Source organism: Ictalurus punctatus, chromosome 11 (genome assembly GCF_001660625.3).
Source record: "Ictalurus punctatus breed USDA103 chromosome 11, Coco_2.0, whole genome shotgun sequence".
NCBI lineage: Eukaryota > Metazoa > Chordata > Actinopteri > Siluriformes > Ictaluridae > Ictalurus > Ictalurus punctatus.
In genome coordinates, this window is record NC_030426.2 from 14,753,434 (window position 1) to 14,772,167 (window position 18,734).

General features: G+C 37.1%; 1 protein-coding gene across 2 annotated transcripts in view; it reads right to left on the reverse strand.

Annotated features, from left to right (window-relative positions):
• Window positions 1-18,654, reverse strand: part of LOC108272105 (espin like) — a 30,873-nt gene extending 12,219 nt beyond the window's left edge. For both annotated transcript variants that reach the window (XM_017480292.3, XM_017480291.3), the window contains exons 1-5: window positions 18,036-18,654; window positions 14,251-14,441; window positions 10,716-10,902; window positions 9,659-9,841; window positions 9,405-9,536 (exon numbers count right to left, since the gene is read on the reverse strand). In XM_017480292.3, coding sequence (XP_017335781.1) covers window positions 9,405-9,536; window positions 9,659-9,841; window positions 10,716-10,902; window positions 14,251-14,441; window positions 18,036-18,329 — 987 coding nt within the window. In that variant the 5' untranslated portion in view covers window positions 18,330-18,654. The remainder of the gene's footprint in view (window positions 1-9,404; window positions 9,537-9,658; window positions 9,842-10,715; window positions 10,903-14,250; window positions 14,442-18,035) is intronic.
• Window positions 18,655-18,734: the final 80 nt, after the last annotated feature.

The following is an 18,734-nucleotide window of genomic DNA, read 5'->3' on the forward strand; positions in this document are numbered from 1 at the left end:
AACACACATTACCATGCCAGTGTCACTGCTAAAGTAAGAATGGTACATTAACCAAATAATATATGGGTAATATATAATTGAATGGGTAAATCTAACAAACATGACAGAGACAACAATGGTCAGATCTACACCTATACATTCTCTCCCTATACCCATACATGGTGGTCAGAGCCTGGACCTCATGTCTTCGCACACAATGTACAGAACACACTTTCTTTTAAGACTTGGTAGCTTTACTACAACCCACCTAAGTTAACATTTAACCAAACTATATGATCTTAAATTATGTTTATACATTGTAGAACTGGTGCATCTGAAAGTCGATGTAAAAGGAGTGGAAATGCTATGAAGAGCCTAATCTAAATCCTTGTACTGTAAACACATGTTATCCTCATAAAAAGAATGATTAAAACAGGCCTGATCTGTGAGGTGTATAGATGGCACAGGCACATTGTTTCAATATCATCACTTCCCAAATGCCTATGTTACATTTATACTTCCTGTATTCAAGACGGAAGTTTTTCTCCCTATGATGCTCACACATTTAAACACAACAGACCAACAACAGTCCATATGCATCAACTAAACATCACCAGAAGGCTGTGATGACACAAGCTTCGGTAACTAATGTGAGACAAGACTTCTTCTTTCTTTGCTCATGATTAGCAACTAGCAATGCTTCTCATGGTAACAAATATTCAAAATTGGTATTAGCACAAATTTATTCAACAATAAATTTGTCTTCATAAAAAAGATACTGATATGAGAACAGAAACAACATCATTATGCACAGAAGTTGATAAACTGGACAAAGCTACGCATAAAGATGCAAATTCCAAATGATTTAAGACAACAACACAATAACTCATATTTAAACAATATTTAATAAACAATCAACTTCCTCTTTAAACATGTTATCTGAAAACCGTTACTTACCAAATTACTCTGAACCTGCAAGTTATCCACGGTCCTGTGACTGACAACTCGCTAACACACATTCTGCAGCTCAAAACCAGTCTCTACTTCACACCATCAACAGCATCACAATCACTAGCGAGATGGTACTGCATCCAAAAAGCAATTCACTCTGATCGGAGAATGTCCTCAATAATTAACACAGTGGATTGGATGGCCAGGAGTGACTCTAATGTAGGATTAAACCAACAGCCACATGCAAACAAACAGTGGCTCTATGGAAAAGTAGCAACGGAAGTCTGTCTAATCAAATGAAGAGCAGATAGACATCGAACCTGCGTTCCCACCCTCCCCTCACAATCCTTGGCAGCTCTGGCCACGTTTGGCTTAGGCCACACGTGGCCTAAGCCACTTTTTTGTGCTTATCTTGGAAGAACACTGGTTCTCAAAGTCTTTTTTAGCCACCTGACAAAACTGTTGAAAAAACTATTAAAGCCAATCAGCTACTAAAACACTGCCAATTTATTCAGTGTTGCATTCAAGACTAAAAGTTCCAGCACTAAACATCATCTGACGTTAAGATAAAAGAACCACCAAACCTTTTTACTTAGAAAAAAGATTCTGTCTTTCACTCTTAAGGGTCCTTTGGTTTGTACTTCTTGGGGAATCCTTAATGGTTTATCTCTACATACATCATCACTACATCAGAGATTTTTCCTGTCAGACAGTGTCACAATTACAACCAGTTTAGGAAGCTAACATTGATTAATTATTCAAATAATCATTGAATGAACCCCCCTTTTTTCTATAAGCGCATACAATTCAACAAAAAATAAACTGCACTGAAATAACATGGTCTCATTTGTTCCTCCTCTTTTTCTTCATTACACAATTGCATTTCAGAGTGTGGTGAAGAATGAGCATAGCACTACACCTAAATCCTCATCAGAGGCAACATAATGCACCTCTTGGCATGGCTGTCTATCCTATTGTGCCCAGTTCCGACTGGCCTTCCTGGTTCAGATATCGCAGATCAGTAACACGCAACTGTGTTTTTCGAATAACGACATGTTGTTGAGTCAGAGAGAGGATCTGTAGGAAAACACATGATTACTGAATTGATCAGTGGTGTGTAGTGTAGGCCTGCAACTAACGATTATTTTGATAATTGATTAATCTGTTGATTATTTCCTTGATTATTCGATTAGTTGGATTAAAACTGCAATTTTTATTTTCTGTATTTTTTTGAGAAAAAAAAAAGCGTTATTTCATATTCTGGCCAATGTTGTCCTTCAAACATTGTGCAAATTGAAGGCTATGATAAACGTATTAAATATATCTATGTGGGCTATGCTATACACTGTGCAAAGGATTATATTTTGAAAACAAAAAAAGCAACATTGTCCACAAGCTTTAAAGCAGAAGTCACAATAGTGTTAACTGGTAAGAGGTTGAATGTTCTGCAGTGACATGTTACACATTCACTCATTTGAACACAGTAACATGGTACTTTATTCTGTAAATGTATGACACTTCTTACATTTATATACAATTACATGTTATAATCCCATTACAGTTACTGCTCTCATGAAAACACAATTACTTTAGTTTCTAAATATCACTAAATATAGCATCAAACAACATTTTTGAGTTATTTGAGGTATTTAGCTTCCTTTCTATTGTGTGCTGTTTGATTAACGTGCATGCGTGGACTCGCACTCATTCAGTCAATTTTAATGGAGACTCGCTTGCTGTCATAAAGGCTCATCCTTTATGTAAAATAGAAATACTGGTGTGAATTTCTAACATTTACAGATAAGGATATAAATGAAAAATGTCATTTCTGGGCTGAAGAAAACATGTCTGGAACACATTAAACAGCACACACATCTGTTGCAGCATCTGACCCGTCAAGCCATGTTAATACACTTACGAGTTTGTTTGAAGCGCTTAATATAAAACATTCTCATGTTTTGGACAACCTGGATCGTGCACTTTTCCTGCAGCAGCTCACTCTGTGACCTCTGCTGTTTTACAGATGTGTTTTATTCATAGAAATGTGGATAAACGGGGGTTATCCACAGTGACGTCACAGACTCAGCTAATCCATAATGAAATTCCTTGTCGACTATTTTAATTATCGATTTTATCAATTAGTTGTTGCAGCCCTAGTGTAATGCAAGAGCAGGTGATTCAGACCCTTTATAACTGAATGATCTACTGAGGTGATTATGAGTTCACCTTCACAGTTGAGTGGTTCTACTGTATATACGACCAACAACACCGACCTCACTGTCTCAATGAAACAACAGGAGGCAGTATATCATCTACCAGTGAGCTGCCCTGACCATTATACTGCACAAGCACACCTGGCTCTTATATCTTTCCACAAGTCCTTCATTAACTGGATCAGGTGTTTTAGGGCAGCGGATCTCCAGAAAAGTGTACAAAGACCCATGATACAGTGTCACTGTCATGTTTTACTAACCGGCATGCCTTTCATTTCACTTTGTTCATGGGACTCATGCCAGTATACAGCTGTTACAGGAAGAATATTTGGCCCACTTGTGGTAAACTTGATTTAACGTCAATATCAGAGCACTAAGGAATGAAACAATGAGTGTTCTTGTAATAGGACTATAGGCTTGATAAGAAACACGTTTGACGATACTGCTTTGATAATTAAGACCATGATATAGGCAGAAGACAGCTCCATTATCACCCTCTAGTGGCTAAGCCACATCATACTCACTATGGACATTGCGCACTAAGATTTTGTTGAAATATGTTCAGGTCAGAGATCATAACACAATAGATATGCTTCATATTTTCTACGATAAATTAATCACTGAAACACAAAATAAAGAAAATAGCACCCTTTTCAGTTTTTCAGGGTGCTAGTCATTTTAAATTCCCATATGCGTCACCACCCAGACATAATCATGGGTAACATAATCCACACAGACATAATCATGGGTGGATCCACCATTCAAAATATGCTCCACAAAAGTGCAGTTCCTTGCCAGTAGAAGATAGCCCAGGAATAAGCAAGTGGTAGTCACAAAAAACTCTTTTTTTTCTGAAAGTGAATTCTTCCGCTTGCCACACACTACAGTCAGGAAGTTACGTTTAAATAAAAATACATCTGCACTTGATACCCTTTCATTAACCTAGTGTAAATGGAATTATCTCAAAATATCTCAAAACAGGTTGCCATTTTACCATAAACTTCTAATCACTACCTGGAATCTTGAGACAATACACTTACGAGGCCTGATTTTTGCTGTTCAGACCAATGCTGCATTTTGATATATTGTCAATCAAATAAGCCATGCCACTAATTCATAGCATCTAATGTCACCTCACAATATGTTTTTAGCTAAGCTAGTAAAGGACATTTTTCAATCATTTACATTGGTGTTGCTTTTTGACACAGCTGGTCTCTTCCATTCCAGGCCTAACAGGAAATGAGGAAGGCACAGATTTGTGTTGTAACTAAAACCTATGCTCTGGTTGTTGGATTTCAGCTATTTAAAAAAAAAATGCTCCAGCACACAGAGTGGTGGGCTATATTCACGGATAGTGACCTCTTTGGGATGAAACCAAAACATGAGGAAATGCCTAGCACGCAACTCTTTGGCCAACATCCCAAACAATCCATTACAGGCACCATGAGGAAATGTGAAAGCTTGACCCAACGGTGTTAAGGAGGAACAAAGTCATAAAAACCACAAGGCAATGTGCAAGTATGTAATACAGAATGGAACATATATGAATATCCATTTCTTTTTTAGGAAATTATGAAACTTAGTGTTTTGGACCACTGAGGATTGGATCAAAGATAAACAAACAAAAACATGACCACATTGTGTAAAATATGGCTGCAAAACTGAGAAAATTCAACAAACACATAATAAAATATGTTTTTCTCAAGTCAGTGTAGTCACATGAGCCAATTCTTACTGAAGTTAATATTGCCAAGTTGACGTTCTCCCATGTCAACTCTAACATTTTTGCTCTTTTCTCTCGTCATGTTTTGCTTTGGCTCTCAAATCAAGCAAATTAGCATATTCCTGTGAGAAACAAGTCTTTCATTTACTGTAGTTCTTGGCTACAGGTGCAAATTACAGTTACGTAGACTATGCTTTACATAAACAGCTCAAAATTATATATATATTATATAATAATAACTGATTATTCAGAGTGATATCGGCCAATACCGATACCGATAGTTCTGCCTTTTATGCCTTCTTTTAAATTAATAATGATTAAAAGAATTCTGAAAGAAATGCAAATAAAAACTTTATTCTCTCCATTTCAACAAGTTGTTTCACAGTAACTGGTCTCAGAAAACACATTACTCAAATTAACATACACCGTTGAAAGATTTAAATGAAGATGAGTTGACAAAAAAGTATATATTGCACAGAAAAAATATATTTGTAGAGTAGTATAATTCATATCCATTTAATATATAAAAAAGTTAAATAATTTAGTACCAGTTGCTTTTGTTTGTGGTGAGTGAATGTGAGACTAACAGGTTTTTTAGAATTCAGTCAATGTTAATATGAATTAATAACCTTCAATAAGTTAATAAATCTTACTTTAATCTTCAGAATTTAGTTAATGTGTTAATGTTCATTTGAGTTCATTTGTTTTCTGTTTATGAGACCAGTTACTGTGAAACAACTTGTTGAAATGGAAAGAATAAAGTTTTTTTTGCATTTCTCACAGAATTGTGGAATTAATTATTATTAATTTAAAAGAAGGCAGAAAAGGCAGAACTACCGGTATCAGCCGATATCACTCAGAATAATCAGTTATCGGTATCGGTATATGCACTTAAATTTAGTTTCGGTGCATATATATATATATATATATATATATATATATATATATATATATATATATATATATAAAATTATAATTATAATTTTATATATATATAAATATAAATAAATATATATATATGTAAATATATATATATATATATATATATATATATATATATATATATATATATATATATATATATAATTTAGCTCTCAGATAAATGACCTGAATAATGAGTTGATAAATACTCATTCATACAGAAAGGTCTGATGGTCCTTTTCAGACTAAAACATGATTGGAAAAGATGTAAGGCATGTCTTCCCCTAGTACCCCCTAATAACTTGATTTTCTTGTTAGCCTGAGTCAGTGTAATGCATATTTATGACTGTAGTTCTGTCAGATTGTGAATTCTATATTGAAAAGAATCACAACTTTCCAGTTATCCTATATTGAGCCAAGATATATTTGAAGTCTGATGTTTGCTTTGTTCGTTTTGCACTGGAGCTATGAGGCAAATGCAATTAACAAATGAAATGAAAAATGAAAGTTTCTCTCACCCAAAATAATTTCCCTGAAGTTGCACAATCTTTTTTTCTTTCTTTCTTTTTCTTTTTTTTTTTTTAACTTTTTCTTGACTTTTGTACCACTTTACCATATGCACTGTTGTAAAAACAGTGGAAAAATGCTTTCCAGGATTTCAAATGAACTGTAGCTGCTGTACCAGTGATTTCCCCCTTAGATGATTAAAGCAAGGAGCATTAAGGTAAGGAAAAGATAATAAAAAAAATCAATTAAAAACAAGTCAGGTGCACTTCTAAGGCCTACAAACATCCTGCTCTCTAACCCTGTTCTGGATTAGATTTCTTCTTCCAAGCAGTGGAACAGTAAAAACTCTGAAAGTGAGCTGTGTGGATCCCGTAACCGGCTCTACCTGAGCCAGGCCAGTAACCGATACACTCACAGAGTGTAAAGAGTGCACACAGCAGCATCAGATGCCTCTCCAACCCACCTGTGCTAATTAACTCCCCATTGTTCAGAGAGGGTGGATTATTTCCGGAGTTTGATAGCACCTCAGCCTTCTATCAAGATATGATCTGCAGATTCTTCATTTATTCATTTACATCCTGTCAGGAGCTTATTCAAATTAGAAAACAGTATAGTTTGAACAGTAAACAGTAAATAGCTTAAGAATTCATTTAATATTTTGCATTAATTAAAACCCATTCTTCTAAAACCCATATTTGCAATAATATGTATTGCTTCATTCTTGCTTTCAGTTAAGTTCACATTTAAAATATTGTTACATCAATAACCAGAATTCTTTAGACTGGTAAGTATATTTACAAAAAATTTTTAAAAAAATTAATTAGTGTCAATATCTTACACAATCCATAAAATATATACAGTAAACACTACTGTTCAAAATTGTGTTTGAATACCTGGAATTTCTTATATTTTATTACAGTTTAATCACAATTATTGCCACAGATCAAACAAACTGATATAGGAATTAATTAAGGAAAGCTAAATCTTTGAGGAACTTATTACCTGGTCGTGCTCACATCGTGATGGGACAATAAAAGAGTGCCTTGTTAAAAATTGGAGGGTCAACACATAGAGGAGGGTCATACTTGGAGGGTCAACAAGCCTATAGATAGATTAATAGTATACACAGTGCTAGTATTAACTGTAGAATATGAATATGTAATGTGTTACAAGTGTTGAATTAGAGCAATAGAGATTATGGTTTCGTTAGAATAGATCAAGACTGTTCCAATAAAATTAATTCATTTCCTGATTCCCTTATACCATTTCCTTGGTTAGATTTTCAATTTGATGAGGATGTGGATTTTTTAAAATGCATTATTATTGAGTTCAGTGGATGTGACCTGTCCAACTTAACCACTGTTCACAGCTTCAGAAATTCCTGATTCAAATTGCTAACCATTTGCTTAACATGCAAAATGAAAAAGCTTGAGTCCTGAAGAGGCCATGGAGGCCACTGAAGATCACTGAGCTCTAGCATGAACGCTTCCTTCAATAGCTCTGGACTACACACACTTCAGAATCTTTCGTAATCACACACTTTCAGACTGGGTTTAGGTGCAAGCAGATGCGTCAGTCAAAACATGCAGGGTGACTGAGTATGGGCTTTGGGGTCAGAAGACAGGAGTAACTAAATATGGGGCTTATGATTTCATTGCAGTTTGTATGCGAGGCAAAATGATTCCACATGGCAGGATCAGTACCTGGCATGATTGCTGAGTCTTTCTGCCTAGTCTTAATGTCATTTGAGATATTTTTTTTGGATGATCGTCATCCTGATATCTAAAGGTAAATTGCTGTTTTGAAGTTCAGAAAGGCTGATGCAGGCTGCCTTATGCCCCAAAAGTAAAGCTGCACTCACATTTTTAGCATTATGGACATGAGAAGCATAACATTGAGTCTGACACTAGGTTAAGCCAATAATAACATGCCAAGGAAAATGTAAATAAAATGTAAAATAATATCTAGTAAATGATTTAGAAAATGACATACTGGCTGTGTTTAGCATTTCTGTAATAATAGCACATTAATAAATAGAAAAAGCAGAATAAGTGGGAAACAGCACAGTTTAACCTGCATTACATAGACTGTCAAATGCAAATGTGGTAATGTAAGGAGAGCGGGAAAGAGAGAGAACCTCGTCGTCGGTCCATCGGTCATATTTTTTAAGAAACTTCATTGTGTTGATTTGAATCGCAATAAACAACAGTTCCTGTACGCACCGCAACAGACTTTTAAAAATGGTGGTTGAAAAACAAAATGCTGCGTGCACTCAACCACTCAGCATGTTCAGCACCCAAGTCCTACCCGCCAAAGTTCCTGGCTTTTGAAAAAGTACCACATCCCGAGTAGGGACTTTGCAAGGGCTAAATATTTTACCCGGAACTTAATTTAGACCCTGGTCCCTGAGGTGGAAACACACAGAGTACCTCCAAAAGTCCCTAGTTCCTGGGGAAAGTTCCTGCGGTGGAGAAGCAGTAAAATACTTTTTTTTTTTTACAAAAAAAAAAGAGGCATCTTTACTTAGCAATGCCCAACATTCTTTGTTCAGTAACAACTGTATCCTGGTTTGTGGTAGATCTGGAGCTTATCCTGGGAATATTGGGAGTGGGGCAGAAATACACCCTTGATGGGATGCCAGTCCATCACAAAGCAACACGCACTCACTTATTCACATCTAGCGGCAATTTAGCATAGCCAAACAACCTCCTAGCATGTTTTGTGGAGCTGGGGGAAACCAGAGAATACAGAACAAACCCACATGGACACGGAAAAAAACATGCACAGGATGTCCTCATTGAACTAGGGACCAGATTGAACCTGCTGCACCACCAAGCCACCATGTTCCCAACATTTGAAATATCATTGTGTATGGAAAAGACATAAATAATGCTAAAATCATTACTTTCTTGAAGGGATGGGCAAGAGGGTGCTCCAACTGTAAAATTAGATTTATGACTATACCCCTCACGCAAATAAAGGGATTTTCTTTTGTTTGTTTTATTTCAGGTATGGGTACTGAGTGTACCTACAGATTACACATACTCTAATTCAAAGGTCTGAGCTGCTCTGATTGACCTCGTAGACAAAAGTAAAAAAGTCATCCTTACGTCTCTTTCCACAGAGCGCAGGTATCTGGCACAATCATAGTGGCCATTATATTCCGCCAGATCTGCTGCAGTGAAGCCATCCACATCTCTCTCTGAAGGGCTGACACCATGGCTCAGAAGTATCCTGCAGCACTGAAATAAGTATAATTCATCAGTGTTGCTGATTTAGGATATGATTTCTGACACTGACAAGAAAGCGCCCAGCTTCTAGGGGTGTCGTTACCATCTCAAAAGACACAAAATTAGGGCCATACCTCCATTTCCCCATTCTCTGCTGCATCATGTAAAGGAGTGCCACCCCAGTCGTCTTTGATGACCTTTGACCCCGTGCGCATCAGCCTCTCCACAATGCGACAATGCCCCCTACTGGCAGCAAAATGTAAAGCAGTGGCCCCCTCCTTATCCTGACTTGACAGGCTGATATCGGTGAATGAGGCCTGCAAAGAGCAAGCATAAGTTTAGTACAGTTTAACTGGCACAATAAACCAATATGAGAATGAGAACAAATACAAGAGCCTGGTGTTTCACATATGCATTAAAACACTCCCAAATAGGCTGGGGAATATATTTTAATGACTGTACTAACAATCTGTACTGTGTTTTTAATTTTTTGTGTTTGTCCATGACCGTTTATTAATTATGTATTATTATTATTGTGTATGCCCTTGAGCTCTGGAAAGATGCTATATAAATTAAACATATTATTATTATTATTATTATTATTATTATTATTATTATTTCTGGATTGAGTGCACAAGCAATATATTCAACTAGGCTGGTCAACAAAAGCACAGTTGTATGTGGGGAAAACAACTATGGAGACGATTCCATGCCAGATCAGTTGCACTGTGAAATACAATACACAAATTTGTGACGTGAGGACAACCTTCCACACTGAAAAGCAAAACCTTCTTCCTACTGCTCATACATTACTTGATTCCCTCATGAAAAACAATCATCAGGTTATTTTGTTGTTGTTTTTAATTACATGCTGATTCCACGACAAGTGAATTGCATTTCGCTTTAATCAGTCTGTTGCTGTTGTGCCAAACTGAAATGCAATCATTGTCCAATCAAAGCCCTAAGCCATACTCACACCTATCAGATGAAGTAAACTAAGTAATACCACATTTTATCTTTCAATTTAATTGATTTATGTATGAATTGAGTGTATGAACTTTCATACAGATGATAGCAAATTCTTAATTTATAGCAAGTTATGTATGAAGTCTACTATTAAAGTAAGTGAAAAATGCTCAAAAACAAGCTAGGGATCCAAGGGTTTATGAACATCTGTGCGAAAGCACTCACCAGCCAGACAACAAGAGAATGGTGACCCATGTGAGCAGCTGCATGCAGAGGTGTCATGCCATCCTGGGCTCTGAGGTGCACATCAGCTCCACAGTCCTTCACTAGATACTCCACCACATGTAGGTGGCCCTCCTGACAGGCCAGGTACAACGGCGTGGCTCCCATGAAAGTCTGATGGTTTGCACATCTGTGAAAATGCAAAGTAGCATGTTAATATAAAGAACAACATAATCCTAGAGAGCCCATGACACATGTTATGCTATGCACATTTTAAACATGTTCTGCTCCCTAACAGAATCTTTTGAACACACTCCTGCTTTAAAATGAGTGAGACAGAGAGAAATGAATTGAAGTAGACCACTGTGGCCACAGAAATGTAAGCAGGGAGATCCCTGATAATATTACACTTTAGTCTTGAAATGATGCATAAACACATACTTGAGTCACTGATATTGCTGCATGGTTACCATTAGCTAACCAGTACAATGGATACCATTAGCTCATGTCACTTTAAGCAAATTCTCAACGTGAAAACAAGTTTTTCTTCATTCCCACCAAATAATTAACTAGCAGCCATGTATTAAGTATGACTTTCCCACAACATATTAAGTCATGGCTCAAGTTCAACAACTCATGGGTTGTAATCTCATGGCCACAACATAATAATTTGTGCCTACAAGACACTTCGCGTATGTGGTCTTGAAATATTCATTTGTGGCCTCAATATATGAATTTGTGGCCATGCCTTATTAAAAATAACCACTATGTAACCTCAGCAGCTCCACACAAGATTAATATCAAAATTCCACTATTCAGAAAATATGAATCTGGCTCAGCTCAATATTTCTTCATTATATTTAAAGGATGTCTTTCCTTGGTGATATCCCCTCTGGCTTGCTCATTAGGTGTGTAGACCCAAAATTCTCTAAGGCTGCTTTGTGACAATGACTGATGTTAAACTCACCATGCAGATACATTTCAATTTAATTAAACTAAATTATAAAATGAAGCTTTTAACCTAGAAATATGTAGCATAAAATAATATAGGAAAGAAAAGTAGAAAAGGGCTTTCTTTAATTTATTAAGCAATGAAATCAGATGGAAAAAATTTTCTACAGAGCCAAAGATTGAAGCAATCTCACATGGTTTTTAGTAGATATTTCAACAAAGTCACACATTGTGCTCAGATCTGCCAAGATAACAATCTTCACGCTTATCTGCAATTCATCAAAGATAGAGAGCTCTAAATATGAACTCAAACTCTAAATATGACTTTCTCATTCAAAGCTAAACACTCTTCTTTATTTCTATACTGTGAGGTAATAACATAATTATTATAAGGGGCATGCTCTTTTATAGATCTGTGCTCATTCTGTATGGCAAACTCTTTGTCCGTAATCTGGAAATATTTTTAATTAGGAATTTGGGACTTAACGTTTATGTCATAGTTCTATTAAATTTGTGTTTCATATTGGTCTGAAGGTGTTAAGTAATTTTCTGACAGTAGTTCAAGTTGTGTTTGTTCTAATACACGATCTTATGTGTAGTAATATCTATAGATAGGCTCTCAACATAAAAAAACTATGAAATTTTGACATGCTGAAGTTTTCTGTTAAGGAGTATTTATCGAGCATTTTTGGGGGGGAGATGTTAGTGTTAATAAGATGTTAGTGTACTTTGCAAATTATTTTGGAAATAGAAATATTATAATCAGTATATTATCCTCTGTTTTTATTCAGAATTCTGGAACTTGAGTGGCCTGCACAGAGCCCTGACCCCAACCCCATGGAACACTTTTGGGACGAACTGGTAAGGCAACTGTGTGCCAGATCCTCTTGCCTGACATCAATGCCTGACCTCACTAATGCTCTTGTTCACATAGTCACATTTCAAAATTTAATGCAAAGCCTTCCCAGAAGAGTGGAGGCTGTTATAGCAGCAAAGGGGGGACCAACGTTGGAATGGGATTTTCAACAAGCATATATACATAGGTATTGTATGATGGTAATATGTCCACATACTTTTGGCACTATAGTGTATCGCATGTGTACTTTTAGTATAAATTACATAAGAAGAATTTGTGAGTTACAATATATTTCCACACCAGGTCTAAATGTAGATTGAACACCACTTGCACATGTGCATAAAATTCCTCTACATGGAGGCTATTATTTTTTCTGTTTTCCCCACCTATGGTTGATTTCCTTTACCCCCTATCAGCCCTTTCACAGTTTCACTCAAACATTTTCCTTTTTCTCTACTGCCACATCACATGCCTGTTCATCTTGTGTGGCCAGCAAAACGATCAGATTTTCTGAACCTAAACATGACATCACCACATCACACTGAGCTTTAAATAAAGCAGACAGAAAGTGATTTTCCAACCATGCAAAGCTTCTATCAATGAGACTATGGCAATGCACCAATAATTATACACTGCCAAATCAACTTCTCAGTTAATCTCAATGGGTTGGTGGTACGTTCATGTAATCTCTTTTTCTCCAATGTCTGGTTATATCCAAACACATCCTGAGGTTAACAAGCTTTAAGTTGCCACTCAGAAGCATACAGAATCTTTATTTCTGCTCATCATCTTGTGTGATTTTATTGCCTATGGGGAATCATATCACTGTTAACACCTACTGACTATTAAGAAACACAAACAAACATAAAAGCTATAATTGCTACATACTCTGCAGTATATTTTCCTATAGATATCACTTTACAACAGTTTTGCCTTGATATATAAAACCATAATAATGAGAATGGATTATATTGCCAGTCTCTAGTATGTGCTGGACTGTAAAAATAGTAAGCAATCAGTTGGGAACCATCATTTATTATACATCTGCTCTATTTCAGTCACTGATGATTTTTTTTTCTGACTCCCAAATAGGGGAATTTCTCACACCCAACTGCAGTCAAGGGACATCGATGTAACCGTTTGTAATTTCTATACAAACAAGAAAACACATTCTCAACTCTATTTGTGCTTACCCATCCATTACAGTCTCAATTATTGTTGTACATTTCCTCATTGTTTTACAATGATTTAAAGCTTGGATTTATGGGAGAATGGCAAAAAGAGGGATAATTATTGAAGAAAAAGCTATATGAAATCACATCTGGAGATCCCATTTAGGGGTGACAAATGCAACAAACGTCTGCTTTTTTGCTTATTTAACCTTTGTGTCACAATTTTTTTTAATGTTAGGCATCTTTGTAAGTCAAATAATAAAAATCCCAATGAAATCAATTTCACTTCCAGATGTAACACCACAAAATGGAAAACTTCAAGGAAGTAAATACTTTTTTCCCCTGAAAGGGTTAGGGTTCTGCTTAAACACTTTCTGCATGGTTCTACTTAAAATTTCTCCAAAGGGACAAGCTGGAAAATGGAGTGTATACTTAAAATGATGACCATTGTCCTCAGGTCAGTATACATTAGTAAATCTTATACCTAATTATGACAGGTCTATTTCACATGCGTTTATGTGTATGTGAGCATGACATTTTTTTACAGTTAGTCTCTTACCCTGGAGCTTGGCCTATCAAAAGTTTCAGACAGGTAAGTTCACCCCTGGCAGCAGCATAGTGAGCGGGAATGGCGCCACAGTCAGTTTCCTCCTCAGCTCTGCCCCCAGAGGCCAGCAACCAACCAACAACCTCCACCCTCCCAAACCGTGCAGCAAGATGGAGTGCAGTGGTCCCTGATTCATCCTGCTCCTGAAGCGAACATTCCAGAACCATACAATTAGATTTATAAAAACTGAATAACAAATGTAGACACACAAGTATGTTTGTAGAGTTTTATGAACAGGCATGGAAGAACAAAAATGCAAGGAAGAAAATTTTGTGCTGTGATGTATCAGAAACACATTGTCTTTAGTAAGCAAACAGAAAAACTCTCAACAGACATTGTGCAATGTATTAGATGGACTGTACCATGAAAATACAGATTTTTCTGTACTTTTTGAAATAAAAACAATGGGATCTTTCATCTGCAGTAACTGCTTTGTCCATGTCGTGGTTGCAGTGGATCTGGCAACTATCCCAGGAACACTAGGCGTGAGGCAGGACTACACCAAGAATGGGATGCCAGTCCATCACAGCGCACTATGCGCACACGCACACACGCGCACACACACACACACACACACACACACACCTGGGGCAATTTAGCTACGTGCATGTTTTTGGAATGTGGGAGGAAATTGGAGAAAAACCATGCACACAGTAACCAAAGCTCAGGATCAAACCAGGGATTCTGGAGGTTTGAGGTGGGAAAGCTATCTACTGTGCCACCATACCATTCCCTCCATGTTCCATATAGTCCATATATGGACACTAAGCTGAAGGATTTTCATTTTTTTCATAGGTGGGGTGTCACTACCATGAACGTACTGTATTTGCATATTCAATCAGCAGCCCAGCCCAGTTGCTGCAATCTGTTTTATGGAGTAGAGAAATGGTTAAATGTGGTGTGTTTTCTGGCTGCTGGGAAACTAAAAAGTATCTTTGCATAGCCATCCAAAGAACCCAGAAAAAGGCTTTGTGGTGCCTGAAGTGAATTTTTGTTTTTCAAAATGTTTTTAGCCTGAGCTTAAGTTTGTTTTGCATACTTTAACCTTGACTGCTTATTCAATTAGACACTGTAGTGCAGGTGTTTGCCAAAACATCAATCCTGAGGAATACATCAATGCCAACAGCAAGCCCACAACCCACAATTAGTCCACACCATTCTGACACTGAGCTGGGCTTCGTATACACCAGCGGTCACCAGCCTGCTTCAATGAGCTCTACCTTCCTGCAGGTCTCATCTACAACCAAAATCTAACATACCTGTTTTAGTTGATGAAGAACTTCTTCAAGCAATGATTAGACGGTCAGGTGGGCACGATTATGGTTGGAGCTAAAGTCTTCAGGAAGGTAGATATCCAGGAACAGGGTTGGTGACCACTGGTATACACCATTAAAATGTGCTTGCCAGCTAGGTAGGTTTTTTTTGGTAATGTCTTTGCCAATTCCAAGGTCATCACATCAATAAAGATAATATTTACATCATATCTTCATTCCAACAGCTTTGAACTGGTTAATGATGCTAGATATGAATAAATATTTATCATTTGTAATATTACAAAAGCTTAGCATATTATTTGGTGAGGGTATTACGTGTCATGTCATATGTGAAGAGTACATATCAGTCTTAAAGACAATAACAAAAAGCTTCTGTTTAATTTTAAGAGATAAAGAGAGGTTGGAGGTCATGTTGGCATCGACTTGTAGTGAGCATTCAGTGCTATACACGTCTGCAAACCAGATCTGTAAATTGGCCCAGCATCACACTCACTACTCCAGCAGTGTAATTAAATTAGGGAAGTCATCTTTATTTAAGTGGGCAGAGGAAATGTTTATTAAGTATTCAAGCCTCATACCATGTTGACTGTGTGCTGGTATGCATGGCCTGACAAAATAAAAACTCTCATTCACATCTCTCTGACAAACTTCAACAAGACCACCAACTTGGAATAATGTTATCGCTTTAGCAAATGATAACAAGGCACTTAAAATGTGTACTTTAATCCAAAGCAGATGGCCATAAATTTGATCAAGAGGTTGTTGAGGTTAAAAGATCTGGTTTGAATTAGTGGTAGAAAGGGCTGTGGGGTCTTGGAGGGGCCACATGGGCCGCACAGTCCTCCAATAAACAGCAAGCCCCCTTGGCCTCTATCTGTTCCTGATTAGAGCAGTCATGCAACACTACTAAACAAAGAGCAAACAGAAAATGTGCGGGTGATGTAACTGCACCATCCACACTGTTCTGCAGCTGATTATGCATAGGCTTATATTTATAACAGGTGGAACAGCCAGTGCCAGTGCTGTTTTTCACATGGGTTCACTATCGCCTGAGAGATAGTTTATCAGGCAAGAATTTAGTTTCAAACTACACAAAACATGCTTTCAGACAGGAAAATCGTGCATACATGAGTGGGAAGGCATCCACATACTTTTGGGTATATAGTGTATCAAATAGGCGTGTGATGTCAGTACACTGTCATAAGGATATTTTAAATAGCTTAGAGATCAACCAAAAAGATATCTGTGCCCTTTATAAAAAAATAAAAAAAAATTATACAGGACAGTCTACTAATTAAATAAGAAAAAAATTACAGTCCTTTTAAGCAGCCCATTTGGGTCCCACTGATATTACATTTACAAATATGTATGTAAAGTAAAGGTAAAATAAATTTTAAACACAGTAAATGTGTCCTTCACAACAACATATGTGCATGTTTCAGATAAATAAATAAATAAACATTAATAAAAACCTAAAATCTACAGCAATTACAAAACATTATTTTTGCCTGTCGCAGCCCACTGTAACTACACATTACCTTAAATTATAATCATTAAAATACTTCATAAATTGTGTCATATTGCATGAATGTGTGAATCCATATAAGATCTCATGCTTGCCTAGCCATTCATTATATGTTATGAATCATATACATTTTACTTCAAGTTCACTCAACTCTGTTACCTGAACACATTCACCCCATGAAAGATTTGGAATATTCCACAAGTCAACAGAAAGTTGCATCATCCAAATTTTCTGCATGTTATGGTAAGAAGAAAAGTATGTTCTCTATTATTTTTTTCCTTTGTTTTCAGTGACATTGTGATGTTCATTGACGAGGACACTTTGAATATTACCCAAATTTCAGATTGAAAGTGGATTATTAATTAAAAAAAAATAAAAATACACTGTCTTTAATGTCCTCATGCTGGCAAACCACATTTCATGTATTTGCTAATTCTATGCTAAAATAAATAAATAAAGAAATAAATAAATAAAAATACAAATATCAACCCGGTTACTTATTTAAGAGAAAATGCAGCCATTGCCAGCAAAGAAACCTTGTAAAACTTAGATTGATACCTGAGATTGGTTAATAAGATTGTTTTCTTAGATTCAGTGTTAAAAAGTCATCAAATAAGTTTATGTTTTAAGATATTTTAAGGGCTAAATGGTACCACAGTCATGGCATCAATTATTTAAAGATATAAAACCATAATGATGGTTTTATGCTGTGGCTCTGTTGGCTTTGTAATCATATTTATTATATTATATACAACAGCGATGATCAGTTCCTGGCCTAGGAGCCCATCGACTTGCACACCCTGATATTTTTCTCTGCTAAAGCACTCTGGATGTGGTGCATTATAATACGGATTCTAATACAGATGCAGATTCTACAGAGACTAGAGATGAGAACCTCTCATTTGACATTCACACTGCCATAAGAACCCTAAGCTCACCTGCACACTGCATCCTGCATTCTGCACCAGCCACTGCAGCTCTCGTGTGTGGCCTGTAGCAGCTGCATCATGGACAGGCGTAGCGCCGTTCAGAGCCCTTCCGTTAGCCAGCAGCCCTGCTTCAGCCACCAGGAAGCACAGGCAGTGGAGCTGGCCACAACGCGCCGCATGGTGAACTGGTCCTGCCCCCTGGGCATCGATGATGGCTGCTGTCAAATCCCCAGCTTTGAACAGATGCTTTATAGTATCTAGATCTCCAACACGAGCAGCAGCTATGGCCTTATGGAGCACCATTTCCCAACCACACTGGCCATCTGAGTCCAAACTAGACACTCTCTAGAGAAGCCCGACTAAACCTGACCACACATATACACACACACACGCATGGCCAGAGCAAGCTGACACCACAGTGACAGCCAGTTGGCAGGCAGGAAAGTGTGTGTGTCAATGGCAGAGAGGTGCAGGTCAGACTCAGTGATCTGTTAAGTTAATGAAAGAAGCACAGCTATGGCACAAAAGCACAGCTTCTCATAGACCAGTGGTCACCGTCGTGCCCAGACTGACACATGCCACCACAGTGCCGATGGAAATACAGTATGAGTACAGCCATCTGAAGACATATGAAGGGTTAACAATGATCCGCAGAGCGTTCGTTGCCACTTGAGCTTCATTTTTAAGGCTTGTGTTAAATATTCATGC